The sequence below is a fragment of the Candoia aspera genome, chromosome 12, assembly GCF_035149785.1.
Source record: "Candoia aspera isolate rCanAsp1 chromosome 12, rCanAsp1.hap2, whole genome shotgun sequence".
NCBI classification, from domain to species: Eukaryota; Metazoa; Chordata; class Lepidosauria; order Squamata; family Boidae; genus Candoia; species Candoia aspera.
This window is the reverse complement of record NC_086164.1, coordinates 20,387,006-20,404,657: the sequence shown is the minus strand read 5'-3', so window position 1 is coordinate 20,404,657 and position 17,652 is coordinate 20,387,006. Positions and strand designations below refer to the sequence as shown.

General features: G+C 47.1%; 1 protein-coding gene across 3 annotated transcripts in view; it reads left to right on the top strand.

Moving 5' to 3' along the window:
* The window catches only part of AMOT (angiomotin), a 66,130-nt gene that overhangs the window by 38,892 nt on the left and 9,586 nt on the right, over positions 1 to 17,652 (top strand). For all 3 annotated transcript variants that reach the window (XM_063313292.1, XM_063313293.1, XM_063313291.1), the window contains 4 exons: positions 2,646 to 3,102; positions 4,101 to 4,245; positions 5,754 to 5,846; positions 8,326 to 8,471. In XM_063313292.1, the coding sequence (XP_063169362.1) occupies positions 2,646 to 3,102; positions 4,101 to 4,245; positions 5,754 to 5,846; positions 8,326 to 8,471 (841 nt within the window). The remainder of the gene's footprint in view (positions 1 to 2,645; positions 3,103 to 4,100; positions 4,246 to 5,753; positions 5,847 to 8,325; positions 8,472 to 17,652) is intronic.

Here is a 17,652-nt window from a genome sequence, read left to right as displayed (position 1 = left end):
CACTACCCAGATCTAACAACATTAAACTCTGAAAATACAGAAGTCTTCACTGGTTCTTAAAAAGAGTTCAGTCGGAGCTCCAGGCTGAGTTGTCTGCAGTGTGTGTTCCCACAGACAAGGCACAGGACAGTCGGGAACCTGCGCTGCTCTTGCCAGGCAGGGCGGGCTTCACATCTTTGGTAAGGACTTGTGGGATAGAGCAGGTTTAATTCCTTGCTCAACCATGAGAATCCAGGTTTATTGACTAGCCGTGGAGAAGGCTGAAGCTGCAGTAGAGACATCTGGTATCCAGGCACAAAAAGTGCTAGTCTGGGACTAGGAAAAAGAATTAAATCCGCTCTTGATTCATGTTAGGTCTCTTTATTCCAGAAAAACTCAAGGTCACCTACCTTTTCCCTTAATTAAGGCTAAATCAATTAAATACTGTTGACATGATGGCTCCCCATATTAATTATGATCCTATTTCTGTCATGTCATGTCAGAAATTACATGTTGGCAGCAGCAGGCTTTGGAGGTGCTCTGAGGGCTGGATCTTGGGCGCTGGGGGCCCCACCTGGCTCCTGCAGCTGCAGACTGGTCTCCCTGCCAGGAAGTGGGTTGGCAAAGCACTCGGTCACCTCTGTTGCCAGGGCTTTTAGCAGAAGCTGAAGGTGCTGCTTTGTTCCCTCAGATGCCCCCTTCAAAGAACTAGCTCAGATGAGCTTCTGAGCTCAACCACAGTTGTTCTGGTGGGACCAGATTACGAATCAATAAGTGATCCAACGTATCCCGAATCATGCCTCTTTGTATTTTAAAGACTGGCTCACTGAAACAAAGTCTTCCGGCTAAAGCACCGTTTCTCGACCTTGGCAGCTTGAAGATGTGTGGACTTCAAGTCCCAGAATTCCCCAGCCAGCAATTCCCAGTGCTGGCTGGGGAATTCTGGGAGTTGAGGCCCACTCATCTTAAAGTTGCCACGGTTGAGAAGCCCACCCTGGCCTACACAGTGGGTGAGGGCAGACCGAATGCCTTGGGGAAAGCTTTCCCTGTCTTGGAGGCTACGCTGGAGAAGACCCTCTGCAGGATGCTAAGCAGGGAAGCTCCTAGCAACTCCAGGAGAGCCTCTTCTGATGTGTGTGAATCTAAATCATCGGGATGGTTCATGGTTCACGGGAAAGAAACTGACTGCTTTGTTGGGATTGCTTTATCAAGTGCTTTGGCAGCTGCCGCACTATTAGGAGGGCTAGAAAGGCCTCCAGCTCTCCCCCGCCCCACCTGCCCTGCCCAGGACAAAGCTTCCTCCACGCCACTTCGCTTTTCTTGCAAAGTGTATTTCTTGATGTAAAATAGTTGCTGCGTTGCTTTTCAGCCGTATGACATTCAGGGTGGATTTTTTTTTAATCCATTCAATCATGTCCGATTCTCAGAGACTCCCTGGCTAAGCCCCTGCAGATCTCTTGCAAGGTTTTTAGGAGGTGGTTGGCCATTGTCTGCTCCCTGGGGCTGAGAGAGCGCGGCTGGCCCAAGGTCACCCATCCAGCTTTATGCCCAAGGCGGGACTAGAACTCTCTGTCTCCCGGCTTCTAGCCTGTTGCCTTCACCACTGCACCGAACTGGCTCTCCAGGGTGGATTAAATGATTATATAAAAATTATAATAAATGGAACGAAAGCTTGCCATTGCAGATGAATAATGTGCAAAAGCAGTGATTAGCTTGGGGGCCAGGAGGCTGCAGTCTTTCCTGGTGTTGTCAAACTCCAGTTCCCAGCAGCCCCGGCCTTGTGGGTGATGGAGGCTGGGAGAGTTTGCTCTTTTTGAGCCAGATCTGGAAAGACACAGATTCTCCATGGCTGAATTAACCAAGTAAGCATCCTTAGAAACCTTTTATGGAACAAACCAGGCAGTCACATGCAGGGGAGCAAACCAGACAACTGCAGTTCAATTACTTGGGCTGCCCCAAAGCCTGAATGAGCAACAGAGGGCAACAAGGCAGTCCGGAATAACCAATTTGCCAGGTTTTGACATAACCACAAAAAGGGCCTTTCTGCAGGAGACACCCAACCTCTGCAGACAAAGGTGTGGCCACACTGTCAGCTGTCAAGCCAGTCTGAGTAAGAACAGGGAACCCTTCAGATCCTAGCCAGATCCCAGACTATGCAGGGCTTCAGTATTTTGAATTGTGCCTCTCAACAATACGTGGATGTCAATGAAGTCTCCTTATGAAGAGTGAAGTCCGCTCATAGCTATGAGCTGGGTCATCAACTTGGCTGCTACGCTCTGACCCAGTTGAGATTTTCCAAAAAATATTGGAAACCATCTTGTATGTCACTCTGGAGCTTCATCACATCTGTTCCAGACAACTAAGTTGTTCATATTGTAGCTGAAGTTGGAAGAAGATGATGTGTCAAGCTATAGATGCTCAGTTGAGCATCCAAAGCTGGGACCAGCACTATCCACTCCCAACAGCCTTCAGCACCAGAACCCAACCAGCATGGACTGCTGTTTCAGAAAGGGTTAAGGAGAATTGAAGCCCAGAGCTCAGAGTGTGACGGAATAGGAGTCTGAAGCGTCTGGGAGGCCCCAGGTTAGGGAGGATGCATGTACAAATGTAGTGTCCAGTGGGTTGGACCAGTTCAAATGAACGGATGTATTGGTTGTCCTTGGCAGGCAAAACCCAGAAATTCAGCTCCCATTCCAACAACGACCTCCACACCACCACAGCCCAACCTCTTCGCTGACCTCTTTGGGGTCCCTGACGCTGTTACAGTCACTGCCGCCTTCCAGGTTGTCGCCTTCCCAGCATCACCCTCCTCTGACTCCCAACCAAGGAGACCCGTTCTCTCTGCCACGGACGCAGCAGCTGTTTTTGCCCCACCAGATCCACCAGGGTGACCTTTACCGACTCTGCCAACCTGTTATTGGGCAGCAGCCACACCAGCAAGGGGACTCTTACTCGGCCCTGCCCAGGCCCCCACCAGCACCTTCTCCCTATCAACAAATGCCGGTGGACCCCTATGTCATCGTCTCCAGGGCCCAGCAGATGGTGGAGATCCTCTCTGAGGAGAACAAGTCTCTACGGCAAGAACTGGATGGGTGCTACGAAAAAGTAGCAAGGCTGCAAAAGGTAGGAAGTCATTTTTCTTCCCCTCTCTTTGTGTTCTGGATGCCCCAAGGGCGATGCTCTGGAGAGCACCAGTCTCTAGGCACATCCTCCATCCTTATGTCCTGATTTAATCTGTGTACTGTGTCTTCTAATTTTGGGCTACTTAAGAGAAGCTAACGCTCAGTGGCAGAAGATGACATGTGCTGGTGCTCAGAAAGCTTCAGGCTCAGGCATTGGCATTCCCAGTGGGGCTGAGAAAAGAGCCCAGCTACTTGCTGTAGACCGGCTTTTCCCAACCCAGTTTATTAAGCAAGCATTGACTCCCATCATTTCCAGCCAAGCAGTTAGCAAATACTGTCTGGGAACAGTGGGAGATGAAATGCAGGCCAGGTTGGGGGAAAGCCACAGTAGACCATAATGAAGTAGATAATGAATCTCTGGTTTGGGGCAAGGGCTGGGTTTACGTATTATGCTAAGCCATAATGTAGTTGGTCTGGTTTTTACTTAGCATGACATGTGAACCCAGTCATTGTGCTTATTCAACAAGTCTGTTTGAAGCGAATAATACCTTTGCACAAAGTGTAAGTTTCCTATGTCCCAACCCTGCAAATTGCAACTTTGTCAAGGTGTTGAAATGTCTTTGTGGTTGATTCACAATTCCTTGCAAGATTGGAAGGGGGACGCATTCCAGAGTGTTTATTCGTGCAGTTACGAATTTTGCGCACTGGCTCCCTCCAGGAGCATACAGAGCCCTCACATCTGGTTACCAGCTGGCCTCCCCTGCAGGCGCCCTGGAGCCCGGCTGCTCACAGGGCTGGGATGGCATCGTGTGCCCAGCGAAAGGGGCTCTCTCTGCTGCAGAGCCGCGAGGCCTGAGCCTCTCCTTTGCACACAATCCAAATCAGTCAGCAACTCTTCTCTGAGCATTTCACAGAGCTGATGCGATTCGGTGCTGAATGTCAGAGCAGTCATTGCTGAACCTTTTGTGTGTTTCATTCCCATTTAATTACTTGTTATAGCTGGAAACGGAAATCCAACAAGTTTCAGAGGCCTATAAAAATCTGGAGAAGTCTTCCTCAAAGCGGGAGGCTCTGGAAAAGACCATGAGAAACAAGCTGGAATGTGAAATACGCAGACTCCATGACTTCAATCGTGATCTCAGAGGTAAAAGAAACTTTAAAATCCTTCTTATTGCTGCCGAACAATTTAATGCCTCCATTTAAGATCAGTGATGTAAAGTTAACAGCCCCGAAAAAGTCCTCCAAGAGAACTTATAATTTAAAAGTTAAAAACCATTTTTATTAATGTGGCACAGCAAAATAGGAGAGTAATCATCTTTTTTAAAAAGTGCAGTGTTAAAATCACTTAAAATTATTTTGTTCTGCAAAATGTCAAGGCAGCCTGCCTAAATTTAACAAAGAAGGTGACGATCTGAACATCTAGGAAAGAGGGTCCCAATTGGGGAAGAGAGGTCCCAATCTCCCTCTCCTCGCTCTAGGACAGGTGAAAGGGCCTTCAAGGCAGACCTTAAGCTATGAGCAAATGTCTCTGGTGGGCGGATGCCTGCTTTCATGTATCCTGATCCCAGATCATTTAGGGCTTTACAGGTGAGTACCAAGGCTTCAAATGAGAAGCCGGAAACACATCAGCAGTCAGCCTGGTTCATTGAAGACCGGTGGAACAATGTCAACTGAATGTCAGCAAAAAAAGCAAGCTGGTTTTGCACTAGTTTCAGTTTCTGAATCCTGCTCATCCTGTTCATGAGGTCATTCAGAGTTTAGGGTCTGTCTTGGAGGCCCGTTCCCCTGTCCTACCGTGGACTTGGCAATCCCTAAAAAGCCAGGTAGCGTGCTCAGCTGGGAGGGGTCCTGTCCCTCACACTTACTTCGTGGCTTTGCCCTTCTGGAAAGAGGTGTTTTTTAGCTCCTTCCCCAATTCCAGTTGTATAACACAGCCGTGAAGGAGGTAAATTTCAAAGGGAAAGAGGGATGCAAATTCATCCCAGGAGTGTGTGCCCAGGGTGTGGCTATATAAAGTGCAGTTCTAATGCAGAATTGGGTCTGGGGTGGGGAGGGAACAGGGTCACACTTCTTGCACAGAGTATAGTTAAACTATGATTTTCGGTGTCTCGTGGTGCAGAAAAGGTTGATAACTTAAAGACCCATTAAGAGGCAGTCAAAAAGATTCAGGAGAGAAGATAGGGCTGTCAGTAGCCACTCACCATGATGGCTGCTTCTCCACAAGAGAGAAGGAAGGGCTTGCTGATGGTTTTGCCCTTCCATCCTGTCAGGGGCTTCCCAGAGCACTTGGTTCATCTCTGCGGGACCAAAGTACAGGGCTGGGCAATTTTGCTGGAATAGGATACAGTAGCTGCCCCTTGAAGGATCTGGAGACTCCTGAGCTTGGTGATGGTGCGAGAGCCAGGGTGACACCGTTGTTAAAGATTCTGGACTAGACCAGGTTCAAACCCATCTTCAGCCACGGAAGTTCACTGGATGACTTGGGCGGCAGTCCTTCCCTCTCTCACAGTCCAACCTCCCTCCCTAGACAGTTGGGCGGACAAAATGGCAAGAAGAACGGTACACGTGGGATAGACTCCTAACAGTTAAATTAAGAGCTAATTAATTAACTCTAACAGTTGAGCAACCCTTGCATTTCTTTTTCCCTTGCAGAACGTATGGATACAGCGAATAAGCAACTTGCAGAGAAAGAATTTGAAGGCACTGAGGATAACAGGAAAACCATCTCCCAGCTCTTTGCACAAAGTGAGTCCATCGTCTTTCCTGTACCAACAGCTGTGGTTGATACTTTGCAAATGGGGGGGGGGGGGTCTGATGCAGAAGTTGCTTAAAGCAGAAGAAAGTAGGGTTGAGCAATTCCCAGGAGAGCAGCAGAAGCTGGCGAGAGCCAGGAACCACCACTGTTGGTCTCTTGCTATGAAGGAGTAACCACTGTTGAACTCTTCCTCATAGTCTCTTGAACATTTCAGCTGCCATTTCTCCTTTGCTGTTGGGTTGCTGATTTTCAGCTGCCTTGAGGGGAAGGCCAGGAATAAACTCAGTTTTGGAAAAAGATGTGTTGTCCTGACCCAGCTTGCTTTTCCCCTTCCTCATGCCAAGGTTCACCTGTTGTGCCAGGCCATTGTTTTAGAATCATGGTTAATTGAACATGAAGTATTGGCCTGGTTCATCTATAAATCTTCATCCAGAGATGTACAACCAGCAGCCAGGGCTGCTGTGCCCCCCTCAAACCCTTCACTGTGCCCCCACTCAATATTGGCTACAAAAGTGTAGCTTTTAATGTGGCAGAAGCATATGTGGGGAGTAACACTAATGTCGTTTAATTAATTATATTTAAATGGAAGTTGCATTATTAGCATCACAGGTCCTGACCCTAAAGACTGCATTTTGGAGCATGGCCTCCATTGTGACTTTCAAAGGCTCAGCACAGCCTTTGTCATGAAGATAGTTACACACCTTTACCATAAGCCATGATTTCAAGCCATAGTGGATGGAGTCACACATTAAAATGTTGGCCTTGTGCGACATGTGAACCCCTTTCTTTCTCTCTAATGGCTCTGACCCTGCAGAGTTCTCCTGGACCACTGGGAGTTTCTCCATAGGGGAAAGGGGCACCAGGGTCCCAGCGATATGCAAAATTGCGTGCCTGCATGTGTCTTTTCCGGTTGGTGAACTGTGCATTGGGCTGTTCAAGGCAGTAACTGCTTGAGGAGGGGGATGTTCATGTTGTGCCTGGATTTTGCCCATCTGCAGCCTTTGGGATGAAAGTGGAGCAGGGGGTGGAGAACTGGACCATTTGTGTTTACCTCTCTCTCTCCCAGTCTTTTCCTGTACCTCAGCTGTCAAAGACACTGGGAGAAAGAATTCCTCCTTCTCCAAAATCTTTGGGAGGAGCTCTGCTCCGCCTTGGTTTTGAACAAACGCAGTTTCAGGCCGTGACCCCTGTCCAGGGAAGCAGATCGATGACAGCGGAAACCAAAATTACATGGACTGACGGACGGTCTTCCCCTGCCCTGAAGTGCTGTGGGACTTGGCAAGCTGAGCCACTGTCCCAGCAGCTCCACCCAGCAGTGTGCATGGAAGGAGCTGCTAATAGGTCAGCATCGCAGCGCAGTTGCAAAACTAAGGAAAGGATTTATCTCACTTTCTGGAGGGACCCTCACTGCCCCCAGACCTTAAAGGGGATACTAGCACAAGGCATCTGCTCCACGAGGAAGCCCCACCTACAGCCAAGGGCCTTCTGCTCCCCCTTCCTGGTGGTGCCACTGTCCCACAGTGTCTGGCCGCCTGGCCAAGAGGGCATCATTCTGAAGGGACTCCCTGAAGTTGTGCAGGGTGAGGTCACTGTGGCAGATGCCAGTGGGACAGCAAGCCATTCCCCGAAGTGGCCTACCTTACTGCCGTGGCGCTGGGAAGCAGCAGGAATCCACCTCCTATTGCCTGAAGCAGCAGTTTCATCACTGGTGATGATAGGCCAGCCCTGACGGTGCAGATGTTCCTGTTGCGTGACGTCTTCGTAATGCAAGCCCTGCATGATGAAAATGTCGCTCCATGAATTTCAAGGACATGGCAGCATTAACTGCCTCACTTTTAGCAATTATCTGTGTCTGGTATTGGGACAAAGACCTCCAAATAGCCTTTCCTTTGTTGTTCCCTGTAATGTGTAAGTTGAAAGGCTGTTAATTTATCCCAGATGTTGGAAGCGGAATTGATTGAACTTGTCTAGAACTATATCCGGTCAGTTGTGGTCTTCCATTTCTGTGACGATGCAACCATGTACCTTTACTGGCCATTCTGTGGTCCTCAGTTCTTGGTGGCAAGGTTAGCAATGGCAGTTAAGATGGTTCCATGGAAACTCGAGCATCAGTGACACTCTGTGATCAACTGCTAGATAGCATCAGGAGGAAAGGAGTTCCTGTTTTTGTGTCCTCCTTGCAGATTCTGGCAAACAGGATTTCCTGAAATAAGAGGACTCCCTACACACAGACACACACAGACACAGAGTTCCTCTCAGCCACCAACTGTTTGCTACAGCTTAACTTCCAAGGCATAGTTGAAGAAAATATGATCCGCACCATCCGTATTCTGAGTGTCATAATTGTTTGAAAAATGTGCTTGATGCACATCTCCATTCATCCACGAAGCTAACAGCTCACACTTCTAGCTCTGCCCCCCCAGCCTTTCTCAAAACAGAATTTTTTTCCTTCCCACTTTATCTGCACAGACAAAGAAACGCAGAGGGAAAAGGAGAAACTGGAAGTGGAGCTGGCAGGGCTTCGCTCGACTAACGAGGAGCAGCGGAGGCACATTGAGATACGCGATCAGGCACTGAACAACGCGCAGGCCAAGGTGGTGAAGCTCGAGGAAGAAGTAAGTTTTTCTGCTTCCCATTCAGACGTGATTAGGTTACGCGGTTCCCATGTTTTAACCGAATCCTTAAGTGTAAGAAGGACACAAGTGGCCTGGGTGAAATTGGAGAGTCGGTCCGTGTGTTGCATGCATCCAGAGACTTTTTAAAGTTCAAGACTCATAAAAGCAAATGATAGTGAAGGATACCTGAAAACCAATTCAGTAAGAAGAGAAAGTTGCAGCATGTCGTAGGAAGGGCTATATGTTTTGCTTTCCCCCAAGCGATAAAATAATTTAGTACTGGTTTTCCGTTTTAAAAGCAGGAGCAGTTTTCAAGATTCATGGGTGTAGAAAGCATGGGGCTGATGTTAGATCTAGAAAGATCCAGTTTTCAGGCAACAGGGACTGTGCTGGGTCTTTTGGGAGGGATCTGGTGCAAGTCTTCTGCATCTGGTTCCTTGGTGGCCCCTGATATCTCCTCCTCTTTGGCAGTCCCATAAAGGTCGCTGCGGCCCAAAAGAATAATTTTCAGTAGCTTGAGAGACGACGAGAGTTGTGGCTGACAGTACTGGCTTATTCCTTGCAAAGAGAGGACGCGTGTGCTCTCTTTGCCCACAGACACCCATCTGATGCAGCTGAAAATCTGCGTCTGTAATTTGACTTTAGATTACCACTATTAATATAGATGGGCTGGTGATCTAATATCTGGCGGGCTCCCAGGACTGGCTTTGAAGGCAGGTTGGAGGGGAACACGTTGCAGGCATCTGGTTCCAGTAAGACCCTGTATGAGTTTGGTTCCCCACAAACATGGACAGGAAACAAATCACCATGTATGTATCCTGCAGCCCTAGATCATTATATTTTACTGCCATGAGGGCTAGAAACTTCATGCGCTTGGTGGTGATGGCTAGGCCTCCAGAAATCTAAGAGGTCTATGGATAGCCCTGAGGCCCTCAGTGGTTGCTAAAGGCAACATGTTCCACTTTCGCTAGAATGTGATGCTCGTCCGTACCACAAAGAAACGTTGCTGTCCAGCCCTGGAACTTCCAGATGAAATGACTTCTTACCCCGACGGCTTTTTCCCTACCATTTCTCTGCCTTTCGTTTGGCCTTGATTCCCTCCCAACGGTTTCTAACCCTTGGATTGTCCTGTACTTCTCATTCTCCTTCAGTGTCTTCCAAATGACACACAGATCGCCTGATTACCTACCTGGATGATTTAAGAGAAGGGATGCAAACTCCCTTCATTACCGAAAGCTGCTGCTGCTGCTTTAAACGGCGAAAAAAGCTCATTGCTCCTTTCTGCCTGCCTCATTCAAGATGCTAAAAACGTTTGGCTTGCTTTTTTTATATATAATTTTTATTAAGAATTTTAATTACAATAGTAGACGCTAATACAAACTACACTTAGAGAAAGAGAATTGAAAAAAAGAATAAAAAGTGCAGGAAAAAAGAAAAAGAAAAGAAAGAATATAATAAAGAAAAAGAAAAGAAATATATAAAAAAGTGTCTTCCAACCTTCGTCACAATAGGTATAAACAAATGTAGTAACTCTTCATCCCCTGTAAGGTTAAACAGGTATCTCTCCATCCCTTATTCCATCAAGCAAATCCATAAAACATCAACTTTTCAATCCTGGTGTCAACAAAAGTCCATAAAGAGTTGCCAGAATGAAAGAAAAAAGTCTTGTTTTAACCGTGATCAAATAAACCAAATTTATATTCCTTCCTTTTACTTCTAAGAGTCTTAATCTTTAATTCAATCAAATGTTGCAGTGGGATCTGATTTCTCTGAAATTCTTCTTTGTCCCATCGCACAGTTTTCTTCAAAGCTTAACAAGTCTCTTTTGTAGAAAACATTTTTAAGGTCATTCTCTTGGTTTATCATTAGTATTCCCTTTTAATTCTTAAAACTTTAGCCAGTTTCTTTTGTATATCCAGTAAAGCGTCCTTTTCCAAATGGATGTCATTTGTAGTTCCACATTCTGTACTTTCTCTGTCTTGCCAGATAAAATTTGTTCCGCATCTCTCATTCCTTCATTAACATCTTTTAGACATAGTCTATCCATAGAAGCAGACATCATTACTGACAGTGTTGATATTGTGGTTACTAACTTCTGGCTCCGTTCTTCAAAGATCTCCTTTGAAGTTTCCGACGTTACAACGTTTTGTGTCATGTTGTAAGTCCCAGTGTTAACTGACATCAAGAAGAGGCTTGTATTTTTTTTCCTTCTGCTCAGAATCTTCAGTCCCCTCTAGCGTCCAGTTGCAATAGCCAGGATAGCCAAAATAAGTCTGTTTCCCACGAGAAACTGTTTACTTTTTACAATGAATTCCAAAATCTTACATTAAAGGTCAATATTCCAAATTTATCTGGACCCTTAATCCATTAATCAAAATCTTGTTTAGCTTCATGCTGTTTATTTCAAATTCTTTAAGTTCTTAAGCTTATAATTAATTTTTCTTCTGTTTAGAGTTGAAAATAAAACTCACCCGATAACTTTTCAAACGTGTCGTTCCAAAGGTATCTCAAAGCTTAAAGATAGTTAATGGGCAATTTCTGAAAGTGACTAGAAAGTGAGGCTTGCGAACTTAGTGCCCTTTAAAAGTCTCCACTGCAGTTATGAGCAAGATGGCTAATTCCATTGCCTCCCAGCACTCACACCTGTGGAAAACTGCTACTCACCAGTTCCTTGGTATTTGCCGCAGTAATCGGCTCCGCAAATCAGTTTGCCATACCTCCTCCAGAATTCCCTTAGTTTGCATTTTTAAAGGAAAAGTAGGCAACCCGCTTAGCTTCCTGATCCAGGTTTTGTGTCCTGCAGCCTCCCAGGTTTTTCTGCCAGCCAAGTAGGTTCCGTACTGTGGAGGTGGATCCTTCCCTTAAAAGAGGGGAGGCATCAAATTGGAGCTGTGCCATACAGTACAAAGACCAGGACTCCCAGCTCATGGGAATTCTGTTTCACTGACCTGAATGTGGTGTTCTATCTGTCCTTATATATGATTGTTCTTTACAGGTAGTCCTTGCTTAATAACCACGATTGGGACCGGAATTTCGGTTGCTAAGTAAAGGGGTCATTAAGCAAATGCAACCCAATTTTACGACCTTTTTTGCAGTGGTTGTTAAGCGAACCACATGGTTGTTAAGTGAATCACATGGTTCCCCATTGATTTTGCTTGCAAGAAGCTGGCTGGGAAGGTTGAAAATGGTGATCACGTGACCACAGGACGCTGCAATGGTCATAAATGCAAACTGGTTGCCAAGCACCCAAATTGCGATCACGTGATTGCAGGGATGCTATGACAGTCATAAGTGTGAGGACCGGTTGCAAGTTGGTTTTCCCAGCACCATCGTAAGTCCGAACTGTCACTAAACAAATGGTCATTAAGCGAGGACTACTTGTATTGAGTATCTCTGACATGGAAGAGTCCAGATTTGTGTGGGTATTTCCATCACGTTCAGCTACGTCACTGTTTCTCAGCCGTGGCAACTTGAAGATGTGTGGACTTCAACTCCCAGAATTCCGCAGCCAGCCATGCTGAAGTCCACAGATCTTCAGGTTGCCACGGCTGAGAAACAGCGAGCTATGTCCATGACCATTCCGGCAAAGAACATACAGTATCTCAGTTTAGTTGCAGAAAGTGCCAAGCTTTCTGTGGAGAGAGGGATCCTGCAGGACTCAATTCCTGTTGGTGAGCAGCTGCTGTTGCCTTCCTCCTCCAAGCAGCGAGTCATTAATGGGTTGCTTTGCTTTGGGAGAAAAGGGAGGCCTGCTCCCAGCTGCTGCTAAAAGGAAAATGCTTGGAAGGGAGACGGCTCTCCTGCTTTCGTCCCAGGCAGATGAGATGCCGTCCCGTGCGGAAGAGCAGCTTGCCCTACCGTTAGCCGTGTTTTGCTTTGCACGGAAGCTCTGCAAAAGATGGAGGCTCCAGTCTCCCTTCCTGGCAACCGCTGTGGAGGCTTCTCTGTGAATGAGGACCAGCCCAGCCTCCATGCTCTGTCCTGAGAAGGGGAGGAAAAGGGGAGAGAAAAGGTCCGGCAGCCGGACTCCGCCTGACCCCTCACTGAGCGCTAAAACCCATCGTCCCTGTGTCGGATTTGTCATGGTTTTCCAGACTGCCAGACAAGTTTCAGTTCTGGAAAGGAAAAACGAACTATCAAAGGTCTCTGGTTAAGCTGATGGCAGGTATTAAGCTATTATAGCTAGTGTGGTCGAAGCTGGTTTACTTACTTTTAAGTTTCTGAGCTGGTAACTGTTGAGACTGCTTGCCTCCATTTGGCGAGGAAGGTGCATTTGGCGAGGCTGTGTTTTGGCAGAGACGCCAGCTGGAGGCCGAGGGCTGGCCCGCATCCTGTAACATGGGTTTTCCTTTCTTTCTTGGCTCCCCTCAGCTTCCCTAATCTTTTCCAGACCCCTTTTAAAAGCCAGTTGGGCTCTTGTATTGTTTAACTTTGGACAGCAGTGTCATCACAGAGCGGAGCTTCAGGACTGGGTCCTCTTGTGCTCAGTGGCATCAGGCGAGAGGCCTCCTCCGTTGCCACTTTGTGCCTCTAAACGACCTCCCGATGATTCGGAGGAGATGCTTTGGCCGCATGCAAGGACAGAGTCCCCCCGTGTGGGGGAGACAGGCCGTGATAAAGTTTGATAGATAAATAAATGAAATAAAAGCACAGCCCCTTTCTGCAGTACCCCAAAGCAGCCCAGCTTCCCTCAGGCTTCTGCACAAGTCTGAAGAAAAGGTGCCGCCCCTATGGAAGTTACACTAATTTGGATGGGTGGATTCCTTTCCCAAGTTTTTTTTGTTTGGGCCAGAAATCCGATGTGAGACTCAATAGCTGTCTTCTAAAATCTCGCAAGGTCTTGTATTAAAAGCCTGAAGCCAAAGGCCAGATGGCAATCCCGTGAGGTTTGCACAAATCTGGGTCGTTCTGTAAATATGTGCTTTGATTTGGGGCATCATGGGTGCCTTGGGTGACTTGGCACCCGCAAGTAATAGATCGCCACCCCCTTTGCTAGATTGTGATGGGTTGGAGCTCCAAATGGGCAGGGGGTTGGACTAGAAGACCTCCAACGTCCCTTCCAACCCTACGATTCTATGAAATTCCGGGTAGATTTTGGAGTGGTTGAATTGCCCAGGTTGGCTGGAAGTGGCACCGAGACCATGAGAAAGTAACTCTGCAATCAGCAGGTTCCTGTTGATCAAGGCACATGATGCTGAACCGGTTCTGGCATTGCTTCATGTCCCTGCATCTGTGGCCTGGTGCCCTTTTAAAGAGATCAGTCCTCCCTCCTCCTCCCCCTCCCCCCAACTACCATGTGCAGATTGCATCTTTCTAGGAAGTTTCTGGAGAGCTTCCCATGGACCACTGTGGAAGGGGGCCATCAGTTGAGAAAGGATGGTCCATCCGCAATGACACAGAAATTGCTGGTTGTTTTTAAACTTCTTTCTCAAGCCCTGCATTTTGGTTGGGGAGTAATTTTCCAGGGGTGGTTTTTCAAGGTTTTAACTTATTTTAAAATAAGCAAACAGAGAGGTGCTCACTCCTCAGAGGCCAACACTGGTTTGGCAAGCATTTCTGGGCAGGCACAGTGGCGCCTTATTGTAACCAAATTTGCAAGCAGAGCAAGCGTTGGCCCCCACTCAAGTCTGCCCCAGATTGAGGCTGCTGAAGGTGTCTTTTACAGGGTTGGGGTGCTTGATTGATTAGGGTCTTCCATTAATCAGCATAAGAATGGTGCTCGGTTGAGAAAGGGTCTGGTTTCCCAGGAGTCATTATTTTTGACGCTCTTGATCCCAGTGTTAAAGACCTGGCAGAAGGATTTCTTGGGGAAATATGTTCTCTTCCTTGGCGTCTGTTCCTCAAGAACAGCCTTCTCCGCCCTCAACCACAGCCAGGGTGGAAACTGCATTCCCAACCACGGGAGAGTGCCAGCTTGGGGGGAGTCTGGCAGATGACATAAAATTGCCCATGGCAGCTAATACTGTAGAAGACAGAAATCACATTCAAAATGATGGTGATAAGTTAGGGACATGGGCTGAAAGTAACAGAAGGAAACTTAAGGAAGGGCAGAGTTTTTCTCTTAGAAAAAGAAAACAAAATGGCCAGTATGCAAAGACAGATCCCTGAAAAAGATCTTGGAAGAGTAGTTGATTGCAAACAGAATATAAGCCATCAGGGCAAGATGGTTCCCAAAAAGACAACTGCAATTTGATGCTTCATCAACAGGAGTCTAGCTTCACATCGCAGGAAGTAATAGCTCCACTTCATTTTGCATCGGTCAAACCCCACCTCAAGCGCTGGGCCTGGTCCCCTTTAAGAAAGAGTCAGAGAACTGGAACAGGATCAGAAAGAGGCAGCCAAGCCAGTTGACTGCAAACCGAGTCCTACAAGGAAGGCTCAGAGAAACTGGGCAGGTTCAGCCTTGAGAAGAGAAGATTCAAATTCCTGGATGGATGTTACGCAGAAGAATGTCCAGAACTGTTCTCCATTGTTCCAGAGTCTAGGACAGTGTTTCTCAACCTTAGCTGACTGGTGAATTCTGGGAGTTGAAGTCCAGACATCTTAAAGTTGCTAAGGTTGAGAAACACTGCTCTAGGACGTAGAAGAATTCCTCAGGTTACAGGAAGGCTATTCCAGTCAAATCTTAGGGAGAAAAATACTGTATACTTCCTAATGGAGCAGCTTGCCAGTGGAACCAGTGACCAGAGTGGCTGTGGGCTCCCTTTCATTAGATCTGTTCAAGCAGATGGCGGACATCCCTGAGACGCTTTACTTTGGGTTCCTGCATGGAACCTCTGTGGGACTCTAGATCCTAAGAGGCCTTGGTCAAGTTAAGGAATAACCAGCTGTATTTTTAATGTGTTAAGCTTTTGTCATACTGCCATCTAAAATACAGAATGACGTCCTAAAGGGGGACCTTTCAGGGACTCATTGCTGGGGGGAGCAGGGAAGGAAAGGTGGAAATTAGGGTGGGAGGGGACCAGAACGGCTTTGGAAATGGGTGGCCAAGAAATTCTACAGTGATTCTCGTTTGTGATGAATTTCCAGTCCTGAGAGGATTTCAGGATTCTAGGAAAACACATAATAGAAACCACAGCCCTCCCATCTGCTGCCTTCTCAGTAGGAATGAAATAACTGCTTCCACAAAAGGTTTGCATATCTCTCAAAGCTTTTCTCAATGGAGGGGAAAAAAACTTGCAGGATTCACAATGTGAACCACACAGGAGATCTGGCTCTCCTACCCTGCACCGTTCCTTATTGCTCTCCCTAGCCAGGGAATATAAACACAGCGATGGCGCAATGGAGAACCAGCATGGAATCATGGTTAGAGGGTCCACCTCTGACTAGGTTTACTAGGAGACCCAGGTTTACTTTGCCGTTCAGCCAGCAAGCTCTCTCGTTTTTGCACCCCGTATCCTGGGCCCGGTTAAATGAAATGCTTCCAGATCTCCCAATTATGCCATTTCAGTAAGGCAGGCTCTGCAGTTCCACGTTGCTGCTTCTTTGCTCAGCACAAGCAGTGGTGGGGAAAGGGGGGATGATGGAACTGGGGAAGAAAAACGTGACATTTCCCTGCCCTGCCTCTGTTGTCATAGTGGCTGATGAAGCCCCCCGGGTCCTGGTCCTCCTCTTTGTCAGATATTTCCAAAAATTAATTTGAAGAGATCAGCTCCTTAGGGTCTAAGGAGAGCGAGTTTCAACAATCCAGCATCTCTTCCCCAGCTTGCTTGCAGCATCTTGACAACATTTGAGGAATGGTGGCTCCAATTCCCATTTCTAGGGAGAAACCTCTCAGACTTTTGGCAACTTTAATACATTCCTCCTGCATTTGGCCTCAGCATTCTAATGTTACATGCATAAATGTCAGAGAGTTACAGCAGCAAGAACTGAGACTAAGAAACCTAAGTTTTTGTTGGTAATTTGCTAGAGTTTATTTCCTGATTTATTCAGTGTATACTTTTTTATTCAAGCAAGTACCAAGATGGCTGCCAAGTCTTTTATACTTGAAGACATGCATTAAAATGAACACTAGAATTAATTAACAATTAAATGCCTGAGGAAAGGATTTGTATTTTTACAATTTTTTTTAAATCTGGAGAGAGTGGGGACCAGAGAGAGATTCCTAGGGAGTACACGCCATAGCCTGGGAGCAACATCAGAAAAGGCCCTTTCTTGCATGCCAGAAGGACAAGGCTTTAATCCTGACCACTGGAGCATCTTCATAGGGCCTCTCCTGCAGATCTCAGCAACCGGAGAGGTTCCTAACGGAAGAGGCAGCCCCTTGGATGCTCGGAGTACTTGGGGCTTTCAGGGTCTGCCTGCACCTTCACTTTGCCTGGAAGCAACGGTTGCTTCCATGCAGCTGTTTCTGTACTGGCATAAGGCGGTCCCTTGCACATTGCACTAGTCAGCAGCTCAGCACTTTGCCCCGCTTTGTAATACGGCTGCCTCACACTGTGGTGGAGGCATCAGAAGGGATGCAACCAAGGAATTGATACCAAATCTGATGGGCTCAGGAAGGATCAGGGCTGACACATCAACCATCATTGTGCAGATGCATTCTTCACCACATCTACCAAATGTGACTCCAGTTAAAAGATCAGGGGGCAGTCCCAAACTCCAGAGCTGCTCTACTGGGGAGAGCACATCCCCCATCTACCGGTAATCCACACTTAACAACCACAATTAAGACCAGAATTTTGATTGCTGAAGCGGCCATTAAGCAAATCTGACCTAATTTTATGACCTTTTTTTGCAGTGGACGTTAAGCAAATCACTGTGGGCATTAAGTGAACCAGGTGGTTATTAAGCAAATCATGCAGTTCCCCATTGATTTTGCTTGCCAGAAGCTGGCTGGGAAGGTCGAAAATGGCGATCACGTGACCATGGGATGCTGTGATGGTCATAAATGTGAACCGGTTGCCAAGCGCCCAAATTGTTATCATGTGACTGCAGGGACGCTGTGACAGTTGTAAGTGTGAGGACCGGTCACAAGCCAGTTTTTTCAGCACCATCGTAAGTCTGAACCATCACTAAACAAATGGTTGTTAAGCGAGGACTACCTGTAAACCTGAATCCTCCACCTCCAAGTCCAGCTTCTTACTGACCCAACAGAACCTCTGTCCTGTCTGAATTTAATTTCAGCAGGCCCTCCCTCACCCAGATCATGATCAAACTTAGACTGCTTCAAGGCTGCCGG